The sequence below is a fragment of the Bemisia tabaci genome, chromosome 5, assembly GCF_918797505.1.
Source record: "Bemisia tabaci chromosome 5, PGI_BMITA_v3".
Classification (NCBI taxonomy): Eukaryota; Metazoa; Arthropoda; class Insecta; order Hemiptera; family Aleyrodidae; genus Bemisia; species Bemisia tabaci.
The window spans coordinates 25,094,195-25,113,585 of NC_092797.1; the positions used below are offsets into that span (position 1 = coordinate 25,094,195).

General features: G+C 41.2%; 1 protein-coding gene across 2 annotated transcripts in view; it reads left to right on the forward strand.

Moving 5' to 3' along the window:
* Positions 1-18,429, forward strand: part of LOC109031980 (uncharacterized) — a 40,210-nt gene extending 21,781 nt beyond the window's left edge. For both annotated transcript variants that reach the window (XM_019043849.2, XM_019043850.2), the window contains exons 2-5: positions 1,266-1,566; positions 5,903-6,046; positions 14,847-15,038; positions 16,241-18,429. In XM_019043849.2, coding sequence (XP_018899394.1) covers positions 1,267-1,566; positions 5,903-6,046; positions 14,847-15,038; positions 16,241-16,732 — 1,128 coding nt within the window. In that variant the 5' untranslated portion in view covers position 1,266 and the 3' untranslated portion in view covers positions 16,733-18,429. The remainder of the gene's footprint in view (positions 1-1,265; positions 1,567-5,902; positions 6,047-14,846; positions 15,039-16,240) is intronic.
* The last annotated feature ends 962 nt before the right edge of the window (positions 18,430-19,391 follow it).

The window sequence follows — 19,391 nt, forward strand, 5'->3', positions numbered from 1 at the left end:
CTGAGAAAACATGAGATGGTTATTATTAGGATCCAATGCAAATCTAAACTTAAACATTTTCTGAAATGCCGTATTGAGAATTATGATATGATGAAGAAGCATCAAAATTACTATTTTTTCAAGATTATTAAGATTGTTGTATTTTATATTTTCTCATTGTTAGTCTTGAGCATCAGTATCTCTACAAAGGTTTTGTTTTCAATACTGTCAATGTGGATAATAGCTGGAGATGCTTCAGGGCGCGTTCATAAATTGCGTCACGCACATTTCGGTGACCCTCCTTTCCCCTTGTAACACTGTGTAACACAACCCCAGACCCCTCCCTCTCTAATTTCGTATCGCTTGAGGAACCTCCGACTTTCTTTTAGGATCCCAAAAATTTTCGGAACTCTTGAATGTATAGCCTCATAAAATTTGAAGTATTTTTAGTGATAGCATGACAAAAACGTCGAAGAAATGAAGATCATACATTTTGGATGTTTTGTGTTTTTACCAATAGAAAGGGTTACGTAACCCTGGCATTGACCTTTCTCCCCCTTCGCTGAAAAAAATACTCCGGCCGTGGAAGCCGTAGTCACGAGCTATATAGACATAGCGTCCGCGTTCCGGCCTCAGAGGCCGAAAGTCCCGGGGTAGCACCCGGAGCAGTCGAAACTACGGCTCCAGCACCCGGAACTTTCGGCCTTTGAGCCCGTTGAGGCCTTTTTTCAGTGTTCGTTATCCCCTTCCCTCCCTAGAGCGTTATATAATTTAAGAAAGCTACTTAACCTACTGAAAGAAATTCTCTGCGTTTTTACCAATGTCCGTTGGTACCTTTACCATCTCACATTTTTTACCGATTATTAGTAATTTTATCTAGACAGACTAGTAAGCTTACCTAAAAACTGGTATTTTTACTGTTTTTTTCAGGTAAGAATACCACTTTTATTGCTAATCAATTCCCGGTAACTTTGCCATTTTATCTCGGTAATTCTATCACAGTCGATAACAAATATTTGCGTTTTTACCAAGGTTCAGTAAAATTACCGAGAAAGTTCAATATTATTATTTTCCATAAATGGTAATTTTACCAAGAAAAAAGTGGGATCAAATAGAACCCTGAATTTTTGGTAATTTTACCCTTTTCTTAGTAAATACCCCGAGATCTTTTTTTCAGTGCTCTCCGATTCCTTTTTGACGCAAATGATTTACCATAAAAAGTGTATTATAGCCATCTTCAACAGCGAACAAAAAACTAATTCAATTTCTTGTTCAATTGTGTTCAGGATGAGGATTCATCTCATATGTCTTATCGCCGTGGCGGTTCTGACCAAGGGACTAGACGGCAGGCAAAAAAGACAGTCCTCAGCTTTCTTCCAAGGACCACCACAGCAATTCCGGGGAGCACCCACGCCCAAGCCGCAAGGGTTCCTCGGAGGGCCCGTTCCTCGCTACGCCAATTTGGGCTCGACGGCACCCCAAGGCTTCAGAGCTGCACCGCCCGTCGACGAAGAGAGCGAGGAAGAGGTTGAAAGGAACTCGATCACACCGTCTCCTTCGCCGTACAGGCAGTCACCCATCCCTCAGGTACAATCACAGCATGTATACCCCGTATATTAGTCCTCTCATTCCATTTCCCTCAAAAGTTCCGGAATTCGGAATTTTTTTTTGTTCCAAATTCTCCCACTCCATGACCGTCAAAAATTCCGGTATTCCCCTCGGATTTTTTCAAAAATTACAAGGAAGTTCCGGCAAATGCAAAAGATCCGGAAATTTTCCGAAATTTCAAGAGTTCCGGAATTCGGAACTACGAAAAGTTTCAGGAAATGGGAGTACTGCCATATATAGTTATGCTTTTTAGTCCTCGCTCATCCACAGAGACAACTCATCCACCTGCCTAGACGGATTTGAGAGAGTCCTCACTGGAATATTAGACAAGGTACGAATTCAAGCATTCTGATACATGTCCCGTAGTTAGAATTTCACGTAGAACACGACTCTTGCATCGGAAATTACAGAAATCAATTCTTAACTAAGATATTAACGTTTTTATTTTACATTGGCTACGAGGATTTTGAATTGCCCGGTCACAAGTAACGCAATTCTCCACGTGAGTCTAATCGCGCTTCACGACAGTTCGGCAGAATTCTCAATCGAGCATTGTTCCTTTCCCTCCCTTTATCGTTCAAAGTGTAAACAATATGCTGTAGCTGAGGCAAAGTGTCAACACTAAGTTTGCTAGATTTTTATTTTGCAGAGATTGTCGTGGTAAATTTTAGTGTGCAATTTGGCTCACTTAGACTACTGTCCTCTCATGAGCGGAGGGCTTGAATCCTTAAGTCTAGAAACATTGAATATCTCCGTTAGGAGTTAATTTCAGGAATTTTCGTTGCGCAAATCGTGTTCTACGTGAAATTTTGGTGGGACAACATTTTCAGAATTTTCGACTTCGTACTGTAGTGGTCCATTGCCGGTATATTGCGGGTCGTCGATAGGACGCAGTTCTTGATTTTAACGGAATCATTAACCTCCCGACGAGATTGCTTGACGACCATGATGCATCGCCGTTTAACACGTAGTATAGGAACTTTTGTATGGTTCCATCGCAGCCGCTGGCAGCATAAAACCAACTGTTGGCACTTCTGATGAAAAATTATAAATGGAGCTCTTGAATTTGTCAGGACTTTGCGATCCAGGTTTTATACAGATTCCTATGCATTATTTCGTGAAAAACACGATGGTGCCACTGGTTTTCTTTGAAACATACTTCAGAACTCAAAACAGCTCTCAAATACGGGCCGTAATGAAGAGGAATCCCACGCTATCCTGAGAGTCAACCCTCATATCAACTCAATCTGTTCCTGCAAAGATATGGAGCAAATACATCAATAGTGTTGCCACTTTTTTGGGGGACTCCAAAACTGAAAAAACGGCAAACGGCAACTCTCCTGGTGTATTTTCTGTTTGTGTATTTCATTTTTGCATGACGAGTTTGACCTGACATAGAGGTGGACTCTCAGGATAATATCGAATAACCCTCCATAATGGCCTCAAATTTGAGAGCTTTTTTGAAAGTTGGAGGGTTTGTTTTTTTTCAGAAAAAACCAGCGGCACCATCGAGTTTGTCGCGAAAGTTTGAGTAAAAAAAAGTACTCAAATCGCAAATTCCTCACTCATGTCATAGCTATAAGTGGGCAAGAGTAAGACAATTTGGGCCTAGTCGATATACATTTCAATCAAACGACCATAATTTTGTGTTGATCAATCACTGATACGCTCAGCTGACTATTTGGTCAAAATAAATTTTAAACAAACGACCAAAGTGTTGTGTTGATCCATCACTACTACGTTTAGCTGACACCTTTTGTGTTGCATCTACTCCACTTCGAAAAATTACCGAAATCGCGAGTTCTTTACACATGCAAGAGCTCAATTCCCGGTTTACACGGAAAAAACGATATAGTGCGGAGCACTAACTGTTTAGATCAAATGGAGCCAGCTAGTACGACAGTTGGTCGCGCCTAGTCCCACAACTTCAGGGTCCAGCCCTAAGGACTGTAGGTCTCAGCACTACTGTCATATCAGCCGGCTCCATTTGATCTGAACTGTTAGTGCTCAGCACCAAGTCAAGGTGTCTAGTATCAGGAAAAACCGGAAAATATCAGGAATTTTGGCCGATCAGGAAAAAATCGGAGAATCGGACGTTTTATCAAGAATTTTTCTTACGCAACTCTCCTCAGCGGCGAAAGTCTTACTGCCATTTGCCTACCGTGCCAGGAGTCGAGAAAAATCAGGAAAATATCAGGAATTTTCAAAATGAAAAAATACTAGACACCCTGCAAGTATATCGGTTTTCCGTGTAGTTTTAATCCATTCTCAAACACACGGTGATCTTCAAAAATGATAATTTCCGATGGCATTTTCCCGGCACGAAATTCCGACGCGGAAACACGCCGTGTGGTTTTGGAATTCCAACGCTCTCCCACGATCCCTCCGCGCAACAAAGCTTGGTCAGCGAGACACGTGAATCGGTCAGGAACCGCGAGCGGGAAAGAGCCCGGAGCGGCGTTTCCGCATTTCGGTCAGCCAGGAGCGCAGCTCCCAAATCGCACTGAAATCACCATACTTCACAACGAGACTCGAGTGATTTTCCAGGACGATCTGGCAACGGTGGCTCGGAGCCGAGCTTCCTTCCGCGGAGGCGTCGGTCGGTCATCACCGCGCCGCCAGGTGTGACCGGCGGCTCGCGGCGCGGAGCTTTTCCACGCCTCGCGTGGCAAAGCGAGCTTTATCAACGGTAATTAAATCGGAGACGAGGATTCGGCGGCCGCGGCGGGGTTTTATGATTGATGAAAGTGGAGCTGCGATTTACCGGCTCGAAAAACAACGTCTCGTCTCGTCTCGTCTCGTTTCCTGCAGCCCCGCGGCACCGCTCCCGGTTTCGGGCCCGTCGACCGGAACAATCGCCGGTCGAGTGTCATCAGCTGTCGATGAAAGCGTGTCCCGCCCGTGCTGCCGTTCTGGCGTGGGCAAATTATGCCGGAATGCGGAACTTTCTTGCTCGGGTTTTTCTTTCAAAAGTTCCGGGGTGAATAAAGAGCATTCTGACTTGGGACTCGAGGAGCCGCGTACAGACTGTGAAAATTTGATGCCGACCGAAGAATGAGATAATGTCAATTTTAGTATGGACGATGTTACATACGAAGAGTATTGACACTGAGCCTATACCGTATCTACCCAGCGTCCATACCGTATGAACAGCAGGTTCTTACACCTGCTTTTCCATACACGACATTTTACGGCACATCTCTGCTTAAGTCTTGAAGGCTAGACCGTATAAATGTACGAGCAGTTTATACTTCAGATGTTCCAAGCTGTATGGACCCTCATCACGTAACCGTTTTTTTCATTGCGGTCTAGAAAACCGGAAAAATCAGAAAATTAACGACGAACGGGAGAAATCAGGGAATTTTGGACTCGCCTACTGATCATTAAAACATATCATCGATCTTCTAGCTATTTACCTTTCCTGGTCATTTTTGAGGCTTGTCATTTTGTTACCAGCTACGAAATGCCCCTTTCCAAAATTTGATCCCCAAAGTAATTAAACGTAGTAATCTTCACGACAGTCAAAATTTAAAACTGTGGCGAGAACTGTCCGAAAACTCGCTCAAAACAGTAAAAAGAAATGAAGAAATAGAAAATTGTCGGGAGTCTCAAGGATACTGCTAGAACACACGGAAAATTGAAAAATTCCGAACCCCTGAATCGCCAAAAATCTGGAGGCCATATTCATCCGGCAGATTCGAACGATCGAAAGTGTTTCAAAATCGCATGGTGTTGTGGCTGTAGCACTGGAAAAAAACCACACTGGATCTAGAGTCCGTACTCTTGAAAACATTGACAAGAAAAAGGACTCTTGATTCATTCACATTTAAGCTTAAATCAAGAACCAAGCCTCTGCATTTGAGCGGATTTCCTTTTGATTAAAGCTTAAATCTGATTGAATCAAGAATCCTTTTTCTTGTCAATGTTTTCAAGAATCTGGACTTTAGATCCAATGTGTTTTTTTCCAGTGAGTGATATAATGACGGACCCTGAAATCTTTAATTACTCGTGCATACAGGCCGTCTTGAAAATTTTTAGTGCATTCACGAACTTGTGTGAAATGGTTAAAAAAAATTCCAAACGGCACAAGAGTGCTGAAACAGTCCACAGATCCGTCGTGAGAGGAAACTTTGCGTCAGTCATGCGTACCATCATGAAACTCCTTTAATCTACGATTGAGTCGTCATCGATGTTGTAAAAAGAAGAAGTCAGAACAATATTACTTGTGTCTCTCTCCACTTTTTTTGCAACAATTATCTGCTGAAAGTTTCCATGATCAAAAGATTTAATATTTTTTCCTGATTATTTCCTCCAGGCCTTCCAATCGAGACCTCCACCACCTCCACAAGCGCAACCTCAGATTTTGTTGAGGCCACAACGACCACAACAAATTGCTGACGAGTACCAGCCAAGGAGGCCCCAAGGACCAAATGGACAGCGTAACCCACAATCCTTGGCGGTAAGATCATTCTCTGATAATTACTCGGATATCAAATGTTAAATCGCCCGCAAATCAATCAATCACTATTACGAGTCTGCTTCGCGTATTTTGTGAATGGCCCCAGGGTCCCTCTCATACGAGTCCTTAATTTCGAATACATCCGACTTTATGATTTACATTTCAAGAGATAATATCCCCTATCCTATTTATACGCCCCTCCCCTTTACATACCTTTCTTACTTTTCGTCTCTTATTGGCACTACAGGTACTCATATTTTTAAAAAATTGTAAAAATCCCTCTGAAATCAGGCCATGCAGCTACCGAATGTATGCAGATACAGCAAGTAGTATGCAGATAGTATTTAACGAAAATCGTCGTCCGCGCCTCTATTCATACTCCCCTCCCCTGTATATACCTTTCTGACCTTCCTACTCTCATTGGCATTTCAGGTACTCATATTTCATATAGATTTAAGAAAATCCCTCTGAAATGAGACCATGCAGCTACCAAAGGTATGCAGATACAACAAACAGTATGCAGATAGCATTTAATACAAATCGTCGTCCCTCTCTATTTATACTCCCCTCCCCTGTACCTTTCTGACCTTCCAACTCTCGTTGGCATTTCAGGTACTCATATTTCATATAAATTAAAAAAAAATCCCTCTGAAATGAGGCCATGCAGCTACCAAAAGTATGCAGATACAACAAACAGTATGCAGATAACATTTAACGCTAATCCGCGGCTTGCACATAATTCCATTATCTGTCTTCCCCTCCCTCCTACCCTTCTCCCCACTAATTAACGATCTGCCATCAATTCGCATCGTCCTAAAACAATTTAATGACGGCTTCAGATGAAGCAATTATCCGAGTCGGTCGCGAGTCTGCCGTCCCTCCACGGAAAGGGACGTTATCCCAGAAATTGCGAAAAAAAAGAATGAAAAAAAAAAAGAAATAACAAATTCACTCAGCTGCCCGACCTCCTTCACGAGGAGAGAACAGATGTGATACGGGGATTATCCGGGCTGCGGACCGCCGGCCGCGCGAGACTTTATGCAATCAATATTGTACGGTTATCCGTTTTATTATTGATGGTGGACCAATAACCCGGTCCGGTCGGCTTACCGTAGATGTGGGTGTGATTCTGGTCGGCTAAAGATCAACTTTCTACGGAGCCGACGAAAGTAAGAGCAAGTCCCCATGGACTGACCGGATCAAGGACGCCCGTACCTGCCAGAAGAATGTTGCTACACGCAGACCACCCGACCCCTCGCTGCCACTATTCCTCGATAATATTTGCAATTCGCTCAACGTTGCGGACATTGGTTATTAATTTTTAAACGCCTGAGTCAGTGGCGTGGCGTGAATTGCGATATATCGATTGTAATGTCATTTAAACCTATGAAAAAGGATTGATAAACAGGGTTTTCGCAGCGAACACCTTAATACTCGATTCTTTACCATAGGTTCAAATGACAATTCAATCGATACATCGCAAAATACGCCACACCACCGGCCGGAGTCTGTGCGTTGGAGGATTATCATTGACCATAACTGAGTCACGAAGGCTTGAAATCGAACGTGGGTGTTGTCTTCATAAAATAAACCGAGAACACGGAAAGAAACGTGCGTCAATTTCACCATACCCTGTCACAATTATACGAGTATAGTATAATCAACAACAGATATTATGGTAACTTTGTACTCGCTCAGTAAATTCTACTAGAGTTGAACTACATTTGGATTACATTTTGCAGTAAGGAACCGCTATGTCCATAAAAGCACCTTTCTGCAGAGGGAAACCAAAGGCATTTATGATGTTTAAAAAATGAGCCAGAAATAGTGGTTCCTTATTGCAAAATGTGGTCAATTTAGCCATTGGGAAATACACCTTCTGGCTCAATTATGAAACAGCGTATGTACCGTTAGTCCCCCCCCCCCATGCACATAAGTGGTTTTTACGGACGAGCCAGATATTGTAGTTCCTTATTGCAAAATGAAGTCCAATTATGGACTTCAATGTCATTTTTAACTTCATGGTCCAATTATGCCCATCAGAATCACTGTGTCAAAAATCAAGTAGAAACTATTAAATAGGGAATCTGTGCGTCATGAAATCTTCTCCTTTACCTTCATACATATCAGTGTTTCTAATCAGTACCAAAGTATACATTATTATTTCCGTATACTATGTTATCATCAGCACCTCTTTTCTCCCGTTTTTAAAGAGCATCCTGTTATTGCTTATAAGATATTTAATTTTATCATTGATCCTCTCAGATTGCTCGTGAAATTTGATAAGTAAAATAATGGTAGCCAAAAAAGTAAGCGGTGTTAAGAATATAGACGGCAGAAGTCTTTCATCTTAATGAACATACTGTATTATTAAGCCTCGAAAAAAAATGCCTTTCGAGCAAAAAAATATTTTTTTTTGCTCTCATACGGAAGACGGTGGTTTGTGGTTTTTCCGATCAAACTAACTCATACGAAATCGTTCAATGTCCAATTGTCCAAGATTGTTCTGGAATTTTGCTTGGGGGATGAGGATGATACCATTCACTGGGGGAAAAAAAAACACATTGGATCTATAGTCCAGACTCTTGAGCACATTGACAAGAAAAAATACTCTTGATTCAATCGGATTTTTACTTAAATCAAGAACCAAGCTTCCTAATTTGAGCGGATTTCCTTTTGATTTAAGGAAAAATCTGATTGAATCAAGAGTCCTTTTTCTTGTCAATGTTTTCAAGAGTCTGAACTCTAGGTCCAATGTGTTTTTTTTTCCAGTGTATGTGGGGCAGCTGGCAACTGGTACAACGGGTCTGGGCCCAGGTGCGCAGTGCCGCCGCCCCAGTTTGATTTTTCAATAGCATCAGATATCATGCTCTTTATCACTAATTACGTCACTCGTCTGAAAAGCTTACAATACTGGCCGCAGTAACACACTAACCGTTGCGCAGCATCGAGACCGGACTATCCCCGTGGCAGATTTTGGACCCACCCCCCCCCCCCCCTTCACTGTGACCCGCTGGCCAAGTGGTTGCCTTGCCCGTTGCGTCGGTGGCTGCGGTTCTCCGGGCGTCGCGACGCTGGTTCACTTGTCAAGCACCACACGCACCATTTTCAATGCACCGTTGCCATTCATGCCTATCGACGCGAATTTTAATAGGATTCTGCGTCATATTTTGAATTGTCGAGTGCGTTTTGGCAACACTTTTTTTTACCAGTGTAGTCGCGTGTAGATCACGCAGCCCAGACATTATACGACGCTTTTAACTGTGCTGAGTACTCCCATCTCGACCGTGGACGCCAATTCGTTTCCAGGATTTCAGTTGCGTGGAAGGGGCCTTTCGAAAATTACGTCACCCTAAAATTCAGAATTTGAGATCCCTCCTCTCCCCTCTCCACGCGCATCACGCACACGTCTTCACCCTTCTCCCTTAAACTTACATCACACTTTGCTCGATGCCTCCCGCCCTAATTACATATTAGAAAATTCCCGTTTCAAACTATTAAAAAAACATTCCCAAAATGTGCGTTTCGGATGGATTTTTTCGCGACATTTCGCAACTACACTGGAAAAAAAACACATTGGATCTAGAGTCCAGACTCTTAAAAATATCTACAAGAAAAAATACTCTTGATTCCATCGGATTTTTGCCTGTTTCAAGAACCAAGCCTCTTAATCTGAGCGGATTTCCTTTTGATTTAAGCAAAAGTCTGATTGTATCAAGAGTATTTTTTCTCTTCAATGTTTTCAAGAGTCTGGACTCCAGATCCAATGTGTTTTTTTCCAGTGTACATAACTCGTCTAAACCCTCCCGCCCCCCTTCTTTTCATGCTGTATCAGCCCCCTCCCTCAGTTTCCAGTGCAGGACGTCATTAGTGAATGGTTCCTGCCGTTGCCACGTATCGTAGGTGCAACACATTCCTCTAGTCCCGTGATTTCAAAGTTATGGCTCATTAAAGTGGCATTCTTGAGCGCAAACTACTCAGCAGAAGGTGGTATTGTTTCAGAATTTCATAATAAGTAAAAGCAACTTATATGAGGGATACGTCATCGCAGAGCTCAACGATATTGCGACAACGCTGGAGATCTGCAGCTCGTGTTTAATATTCGACAGGCGTTTGATATATTGATTTTGCTTCCAGGGAATTAAGTGTTGAAAGACCATGCAGGTCGCTACACACGCTTCGATCATGGGTACGATCCCTAGCCAGAATGTCCAACCATACTGTGATATAGCTAAAATTGTTGTAATTGATGCTCGCCGAAATGGTCTAGTATTCGTTTTGACATGCAAAGGGTATAAGTAAACTAGGAAGAGCATTTGTGAGAAAGTTTAGCCGTTTCTACCTAGCCACAAAATGGCATCTCACTATGGAAATACTTCATTGGCTTGTTAATTTTGAGAGACTAAAGCTGTCACCAGCAAGTGTTCCCTCGCTTTCTTGGTTTATCCAAAGCCGCAGGGGTTAGATGATCCAAATTTCTGGAATAAAAAATAAGATAAAATCAAAACAAGTTTGTATAAAACCAAGATGCTACTAGACAATTAAGGACAATATTGGTGGACCCCGATTAATATAAATTATTCTGTTTCGGTGCAAAATATGTGCTATCTCCTACTAATCGCACTAATATTTACTATGAACGAGTTCTCTATTCCCAAGCTGATGGCTGAAGGCGTTGCTAAAAAAAAAAAAAATGTTTCTATGAGGGGTTTACTGGTACTGAGTAACCGCATATGACTTCAACTTTTTCTGAGAGCCAGCAGCCTCTTGGGAAGCAGGTGCCAATATTATCCGTTTCTTTTCAATGGGGAATCCAGTGCATCATCAAATATACGCTGTCATTTCGATTTCTGATGTTAGACTTTTTCTTCTGAACTTTTAGACTTTCGTTTACCTGAAAAACCTTGTCAAGGTTGTTTTTATTTTGTCAAAATTAAAAGTTTATTGAGTCGTGATTGACCCAGCTAACTTTTTGCAAAGCTTTGCCAGCTTGAGACGTCTCCTTAAATAGCAAAATAGTATCGGAAAAGAAAACAACTGGTTTTTATTTTGTCTTTCTCCATGAATTGAAATGATCCAAGTATGCTAATTAAAGTAAGTGTTTATTCAGTTCCTCAAGATCATCACGATTCTCCAAAGCACACAACATTTTCTTGTGTGGAACGAGAGTGGTTCGAAGGGATTGTGTGTTTGAGAAGTTGCTACCGAAAATATACCGCAAAATAGTATTTGAAAAGAAAATAACTGATATATACTTCGTCTCTTTCCATGAATTGAAATGATCCAAGTATGCTAATTAAAATAAGTGTTCATTCAATTCCTCATGATCATCACGATTCTCCAAAGCACACAACATCTTCTTGTGTGGAACAAGAATGGTTCGAAGGGATTGTGTGTTTGAGAAGTTGCCACCGAAAAAAATGTATAATTGTGCATAAGTGCATGTAGCATCTCCCATGCGTTAAGGTAGAATGTGCCTGTAATTATATACACGGCCGTGAAAGTAACCAACGGTAATTATCATCCACTGCTCGGATTATCAAACGGGAGAATCTTAACGTTTTCTCTCAGCAAAAGCTGCAATGGCTGCAAACGTAAAAAGTCCACAAGCGTTTTTTTTTTTTCGATGTATATCTACAATCAAACATACAGTCGCTTGTCTAAGAAGCAGAGCTCTGAGCTGATTTATGAATTATTTCTGCAAAGGCTGAACGAAAGTAAAAGATCACACTTGCGAGTTTTATCATCCTCATATCGTTCGGGCAAGGCGATTTTTTTCTTATTTTATTTCAAGTTGTCGTCAACGTTTAATGTAGACGTTAATCAGTCTTTCGGCACCCGTCAAGAGGATTTAAATTTTCAATTTTCTAATGAAAAGTCATTTAGTTTTATGCCATTTCATATATTTTTTCGTCCCTACTTCGAGTCTTCTCCTCTTAATTCAGTTTAAAGAACCCGGTATCCGAGCAAATAAAACTGTCGAATAGAAATTCGTTTTATTGAGGGACAGATTGATGGAACCAACAGAAGGAATACAAGGATAAACAAGAATAATTCTCAGCGGAAATATCTATGAAACTTTCCTCAGATATTATTTCAAAAGTTATAAGTCAGGAAATCCATGAAAGCCGGGATAATTGACCAATCGGAGAGCTGCACTTTTTTTTTAGTAAGAGGATTGAGATGCAATACCTAGTTTCTCCACATGGGCACGCTGTTATTCGGGTACCATGACGAACGACAACTCTCGTGCATTCCTGAAGCGGTGAGAAAAGCGAAAGCGCCTTCAATTTTGAACATGCCACACGCACATCTGCGAGACACGAATAGTTGCATCAAGGCGCTACAACCAACTCGCGATCAGTGTAGTATTCGTAGGTCGAAATGAAAGGCGTAGGATCTCGCGAATAATTCGTCAGAAGTCCGTCCGTTGGGGACATTCTATGATCAGCGCACGGATTGCATTTAAAATTTGACGTTTACGGCCAGTCCGCAGACTGGCTGCCCAGTTTACGGAATGGGACAAGAACATCGCATCGGCCAGTTCGTAGACTAGACGGCAACAGGGATGCGACCTGCGGGTAGATTATTGAATCGCTATCGAATGACCTTGATCGATAAAAAGCATTGCCAAGATAGGGATTTATCGATCAGGATCATTCGATATCGATTCAACAATCGACCCGCTGTCCAGGAACAGGACAAAAAAGTTGCCAGTCTCCGAACTGGGCAAATTTGCCAACGGGGCGTAACAGTCACTTAAGTAAAAATGTGTCAATGCTTTTTACTCAGATTTTGATGGAAATTTCCTCTCTTTTAGTAGATAGTACCGTTTCGTTTCTAATCCCCTCAAATGAAACAAAATCCAAAAGAAATCAATTAGGACTAAAGATTATGATAAAATAATAAAGATACACTAGAAAAAAAAGAAGAAAAAAAACACATTGGATCTAGAGTCCAGCACTTGAAAACGTTGACAAGAAAAATGACTCTTGATTCAATCAGATTTAAGCTTAAATCAAAGGAAATCCGCTCAAATAAAGAGGCTTGGTTCTTGATTTAAGCTTGAATCTGATTGAATCAAGAGTATTTTTTCTTGTCCATGTTTTTAAGAGTCTGGACTCTAGATCCAATGTGTTTTTTCTTCCAGCGTATCATCGCTTCCAATCCCTACGAACAAAACAATATTCAAAGTAAATCAATTAGGACTCAAGTTCATGGTCAAAGAATAGGGACCGAAAATGCCAAGAATATACCCTCATATTTTCTCGTTCAAACTCTGTATTCCCGGAAACTTGTCAACTTTTCTCCTCCCGTTGAAATGGCGTGTCAATTTATTAACTCTCTAGCTGATGTATCTACATTCTCACTATTTAATGATGTATCAGTCACAGACAGGAGACCACTCGATCATGAGCTTGAGAATTCGACAAAAGCGGGTGGGAAATATGCGGTTCCGAAAGAAAATGAGCAATGAGTCGGCCTCGCGATTCGCCAAATCGTTCCGAAGCCGCGCGGATTTGATGATGGAAACTGAAGAGGAGAGATCGCGAAGCATGTACCGCCGAACAAAGAAAGAAGACCAGACGTCTTGCATAAATTGTGTGTGCGGTTTTTAAATAGAAACTGTAAGACTTGGACAATTCTAACGACGCGTAATCGTAATAAAAAGTGAAAGTAATAAAGCAGGCCGCCGCGCGGCGCGGCGGCGCAGATAAAATGAACCCTTTCGCCTTTGATCGTTCTCATGAATGTTTAATCACGTACATCGTGCAATTAACGCGGGCAGTGAGCGAACGCTCCGCCCTGCCCTGCGTTTACATCGTAACAACTGTAACGCACGGGCTATTACTGCTCGCATTCTTGTCTACTGAAAATAGTTTCAATATTTTATACCTAAGGCCAATGGGCCATGCTCGTAAACATTCTTTTCTCGTTATTAATTATTGCCATTTAATGTTTTTGAGAGCTGCTTAAGTCTGTTAGTCACTGAGCTTTTAAGTTTACAATTCCGTTGCTCTCATGATCGAGGAATTTGTTATAAAATCCGCAAAGCTGAGGATAAAGGTACCCGATGTTTAGAAAGATCACTTGATGTTAGTATTTAGCGCCGTTGAGATTTTGCAACCTAATATTTTTGAGAGATACTTTAAGTCTGCTCGTCCTAAGGCTGTTGAATTCCACTAAGAAGGCTTTCATCGAGAGATAGTTTTTTTTTTATTCGCTAAACCGAGATAAAGATACTCAATTTTTGAAAATTATCACCTGATGTTAGGATATACAGTTGTTGACATGATTTTCCGGCGTCAACAATGAATTTACGATGCTTATTTATAAGTAATATATCTTATCATATCATCGTCTTTCATCATTTATTCATCGATTTTGGGAGAAGATGGGCGCTGGTCTTTAAACCTATATAACGGGCCTTGCAATCTAAATAACAATGAGGATCGGATATATAATTGATTCTATTGTCTGGATGATTCTTTCTATCAAAAATTACAACCAAGTGATGTTAAGGATCTACGCGAGTGCCAAATCTTGATGATCTTTGTAGGTTGTATTGGTCACTGTGCCTGTATTTGGGTATAATCATTCTGCTACCGTGGCAGTGAGCATTGTTTTGGAGTGATGTGGAGGATTTTGAGTTACATAATACGTCAATAAAATCATTGGATTCATGGCAATGTATATGATGATGGTTGGAAAAGTGGAACTGGAACTGAATAAAAGTTTCTCTTGTACACTTTCCTCATCACTTTGGTCTATAATGGAGTCATTGATTTAATCATTTCAGGAAGATGAATTAGAAGAAGAAAAAGAAGAGCCTGACCGACTCACTCAACTTTTGCCGCAAAGTAAATTCAACTGTGCTGGTAAAAAGACTGGATACTACGCTGACGAAGGACTCAACTGTGAGGTCTTCCATTACTGTCAAGACAGCGCCCGCCATTCATGGATCTGCCCAGAAGGCTTCCTTTTCCACCAGGTAAAGTATCTCTCATCAATGTCTACTCAGTAATTTCAGCTTTAAGCATGCCCAATATAAGAAATCACCTGATCGGGCCTCGAATAATACGAAGAATGTTTATGGTAATAGGAGAAATTATTAAATAAATAGCTGAATTTGAGATTTTTGAGAATTCCTCAGTTCGTTCCAATTTGTGTGTGTTCGCTATCCTCAGCGGGTTATCAAACTATGTAGAAGCAATGATTTTAATGTAAGCCGTATGGCCGCTAGAACCATCACATTGTATGAACCCCACAATGGGTGTTCCCCTCAAATCCAAGTGTTTTTCTACAAGCAATAATCCAGGATTGCGCGAAAAGTCTTAAGAAAACATATGAGGATCGCGCGAACAAAAACCTGCTACACGAATGTAACATGAAGTTAATTGAAAGTCGAATTTTGGCAAAACAGGAAACAGTTGGAACATAAACGCATTTATATGTTAATGCTAGTTTAAGTTAGATTGTTGACAAGTCACCGATGTCTTACCTTCTGATGGTAAATGAAGTGAAAAGATTAGAAAATGGTCGTGGGTGTAAAGAACTTTCCTAACTTTTCTCGGAAAAAAGATATAATCGAGAGAAACGAGGCAACGTTGGAATACTCATTCGGCGTCGAAACACATCATGGGCCTTATAAGCTCTATTACTTAATGCCGCGGTTATTCTTGCTTGTTCAAATAATCGCGCCGAACAGAGTGCGGCGGGCGTTAAATGTATATTAGCCCCTGCAAGACTGTAGGAATTCTTCACGCATTGCACCAAACAGAGCAGTTGGCCGCCAGGCCCATATTAGCGCCTACAAGGCTGCATGAATACTTCTCGCACTGCGCGAAACGCAGTGCAGTCGATCAGCTGGCGTATACTGTAAGAATACTGTGGAACTGTGTGTCATCATTCTTGACTTTCTGCTCCAGCTTTTCCGAATTCCGAGTCTACAGTGTTTTTAGCAGCCGTGATTACTTATTTCTGGTTTATATTAGTCTTACGGAGCCTGGCGCTGTAATGTTTTGGGCTAAATGTGATAATATCTTAAATATGAGTTCAATTCGTAAATGTTCCATATATTTAATGTGTTCCAAATGAACTTTTGATAGTGAAACTTATCTAATGATTTTTACCCCGTCTTTCGGTGCAGTCATCCCAAAAATTGCGCATTCTCATTGAATTTTTATTTGGCAGGTGCACCTGATTTGCATGCCGCCCAGCCACGACAACATCTGCAAACAGTCCTCGCAGTACCACTTCGTCAACGAGTACCTCTACCGACCGATCAATGTTGAGGAAGCCCAGACGAAACCCAACGTATCCCTGAGGTACGCCGATCGCTACTACCCAGAAAACTACTACGAGGGCGAAGAAGAAGAAAGCGTAGAAGCTCGTCCCCAACCTCAGACCCTGGCTGCCCCCAGACGGCAACCTCCCCAACAGGTCCCTCAGGGCTTACAAGGCTACAACGCACCTCTCCTCAGACCGGTCGCCGTAACTCCAGTTCCTCAGCAATACAGCAGACAGCCCCTGCAGTTCAACCCAAGCACACCGGCCCTCCAAAATCAAGTCTTCCACTCTCCAGAGGAGGTCAACATCCCTCTGCTCCACAGGCGACCCAACAATGTCATCCCTCAAAGTCAAAGGAGCTTCCCTCAGGGACCCAACCCGTACGTCTTTCAATGAATGTGATACGAGCGTGGCGGTTCGACCCTCGAAAGCGAATAGAAGGTGCGACTTTGGTAACTTAGTTTTCAACGAGAAATGCAAATACCCTCGTTGCGCGAAATCTCTACCTGGTAACAGTGACTCTACTAGACTCGGATAGAAACACGCAAACAAAATTTAAATAGAGACCCACGTTCATTAAACAGTAATTATAATTGATCAATTTAAAGTGAACAACTGGTTACGACAGGCAGATGAAAAATATATCATCATCGTTAGCGCGATTATCTACACACTTTTCAATTAAAATTGTTCCAATCAACTTCCAGCGTTAAAATTCACTTCACTTCAAACTCGAAGGACAGTTCAGATACGTAATTAGTTACGTGAGTGAAAAGAAAAATTTAATTCATTTAACCTAACAGTAAATTATTGTGATCTTTCTCGTACTCGCACTATCTATCAGAATAGCCCTACGAAAAACACGCCTCAAGTACACCTTAACGCATATGTATCATCAACATTTACCGTTTGTGCTACGAACCAACTCATTCAATTTTAAGTCGCTGATATCAGGAGGGTCTTTAAGCAATCGCTCAGTAGTTTGCGCTGGAGAATTTCATTTACCTGTGATGCCATTTTTTTATCAACGATTTGAGAAGTATGTCAGAACTTGAAACACACGTTTCAATGCAGTGTTTTTCTCTCAAAGGGCAGTCAAATAAATGAATTTGTGATGGTTTGACTAAGTTGCCATTGCCGCTACCGATTTTACTTAAAAGAGACGCTTGATAACGGTTTTACACTAAAAAAAATACAACACCGGCAGTTCCTATTATGTGGTCTTAATCTATTTGTATGGTTTTTATCGTTAAGACACGTTCAAAATATTGAAAGCACTCCGTTGGAGCACGAAAGACTGGTGTGAAATTGCAAGTGAAGCATACAGCTTTTCGTTGACGATGCCTCACTGACACCTGCCCTCAAAATATATGTGCCAACTTTTTAATAATTTTCACTTGAGGATCAATGTAACCGATACATGACAGTGTTTCTCAAACGTTTTCTAAGGAGATCGCCGACTTGCTACACGTGTAGTGTATGGCTTTAATTTTTGTTAACTTTGTTTTAGTGCTGTGAGATAATTATGAGTGCGGCTAATGCCGCAGTGTACAATGGCGATGAATTGCTTTAAATTTATATGAATTTTGCTCAAGTCAACAGTTACTACTCACGCATTTAACTTGTATTGTTATTCCCAATTTTCATTCAGTTTCGTTTGTCTCAGCCAATGCCGAAGAGCATACATGTTTCTTTTTTTAGGTAACAACTGCCTTTATTTAAATAAATTTTAAAATGTCAGCTAACGTAAACTTGGATATGACTAAGCGCAGTTCCAAATCATTCACCAGTTTTGTTTATCAATTTTCATAGCACTCGTTTAATATTTCCTCACACCAATACCGACACACACTCATGTTTCAGCCTCTCAATGTTGAGACGTTTGAAGTACAGCTTCCTCTCCTCAGAGAGGCATTCTTGTATACTAGAGTCTTCAAGACGGTGTTAAAAGCTCTTTTGTAATAATCGTGTGTATGATAAGCCTCAGTAAATGTAAGTTATTATTAAGTATTTATTTAATTCATTTACCGACGAATATGCATTACTTATTCAGTTGTAAAGAAACGAAGTTATGAATAAAAATTGAAAAGGTTTTTCGTCATTGTTTTTCTGAACGTCCCGGTGAAATTTCAAGACCATTTTACCTCAGTCAAAAGAAAGTGAGTCTTCCCTTCATGAAATTGGAACTTGGGAATTTTTTTCACGATTCGACCGTAAGGGATCTAATGTTCTCCTAAACAACCACACAGGCAAGGAGAATGAAATACGTAGTCATTTTATTGGTTTTATTTTTGCAGCAGCTTTGAAATTTTGTAACATCAAAAACTCTGAAAGATGAAATAGGAGAGGGATTTGGTGTGTAGAGTCACTTAAGAGGCTTAGCACCCGAACAATCCGAGTGATTAATTTAATTCGCAGCGCAATCTACTCCTTTTTTACGCACAGGAATTAACTCTTTTTGCGGAATCGATAGTACATTCTCAAGATGTAAATTGCACTTCACTGTCCATCCCTCGCGGAGTGTGTGGACGCTATATCGAGCCCGGAGTGAACGTACCGAATTTCACTCCCAAAGTTTTAACAGTATAGTACCATCCCTTAACTTCTAAGTCACTTTCACATGAATATCAGTTCTAGTGCCTTATTCCTTCATCTGTGTAAACATCTGTGTGGAGTTTACTAACCATGGGTTGTGAAAATGTCTAGGGGAATGCGACATTTTAGTTGTATATAAATTAAGAGGCTGGCTTGTGATATCCCGACGTCAAGTACCTATTCCTAGGAATCGATTGAAATTCGTAAATCGATCCATCATCTTCGTTCTACACACGCGCAGCACGATGTTTGTTCTATTTCTAAGTTTATTTAGTGCGAAATTCCATACGGCATTACGAATGTGTGCAATGGAGGTCTTATTTGACAGTTTCTCTGAACCTAGCAAAATGACCTGGGAACGCTTATGCTGAGGGCAGAATGTAGCCCCGGGTTGGAATCGGCTCAGGAGTGAAATAGCACGCCGGATTTCCCTTCTACGTTCTAAAACTGTGTCACCCAT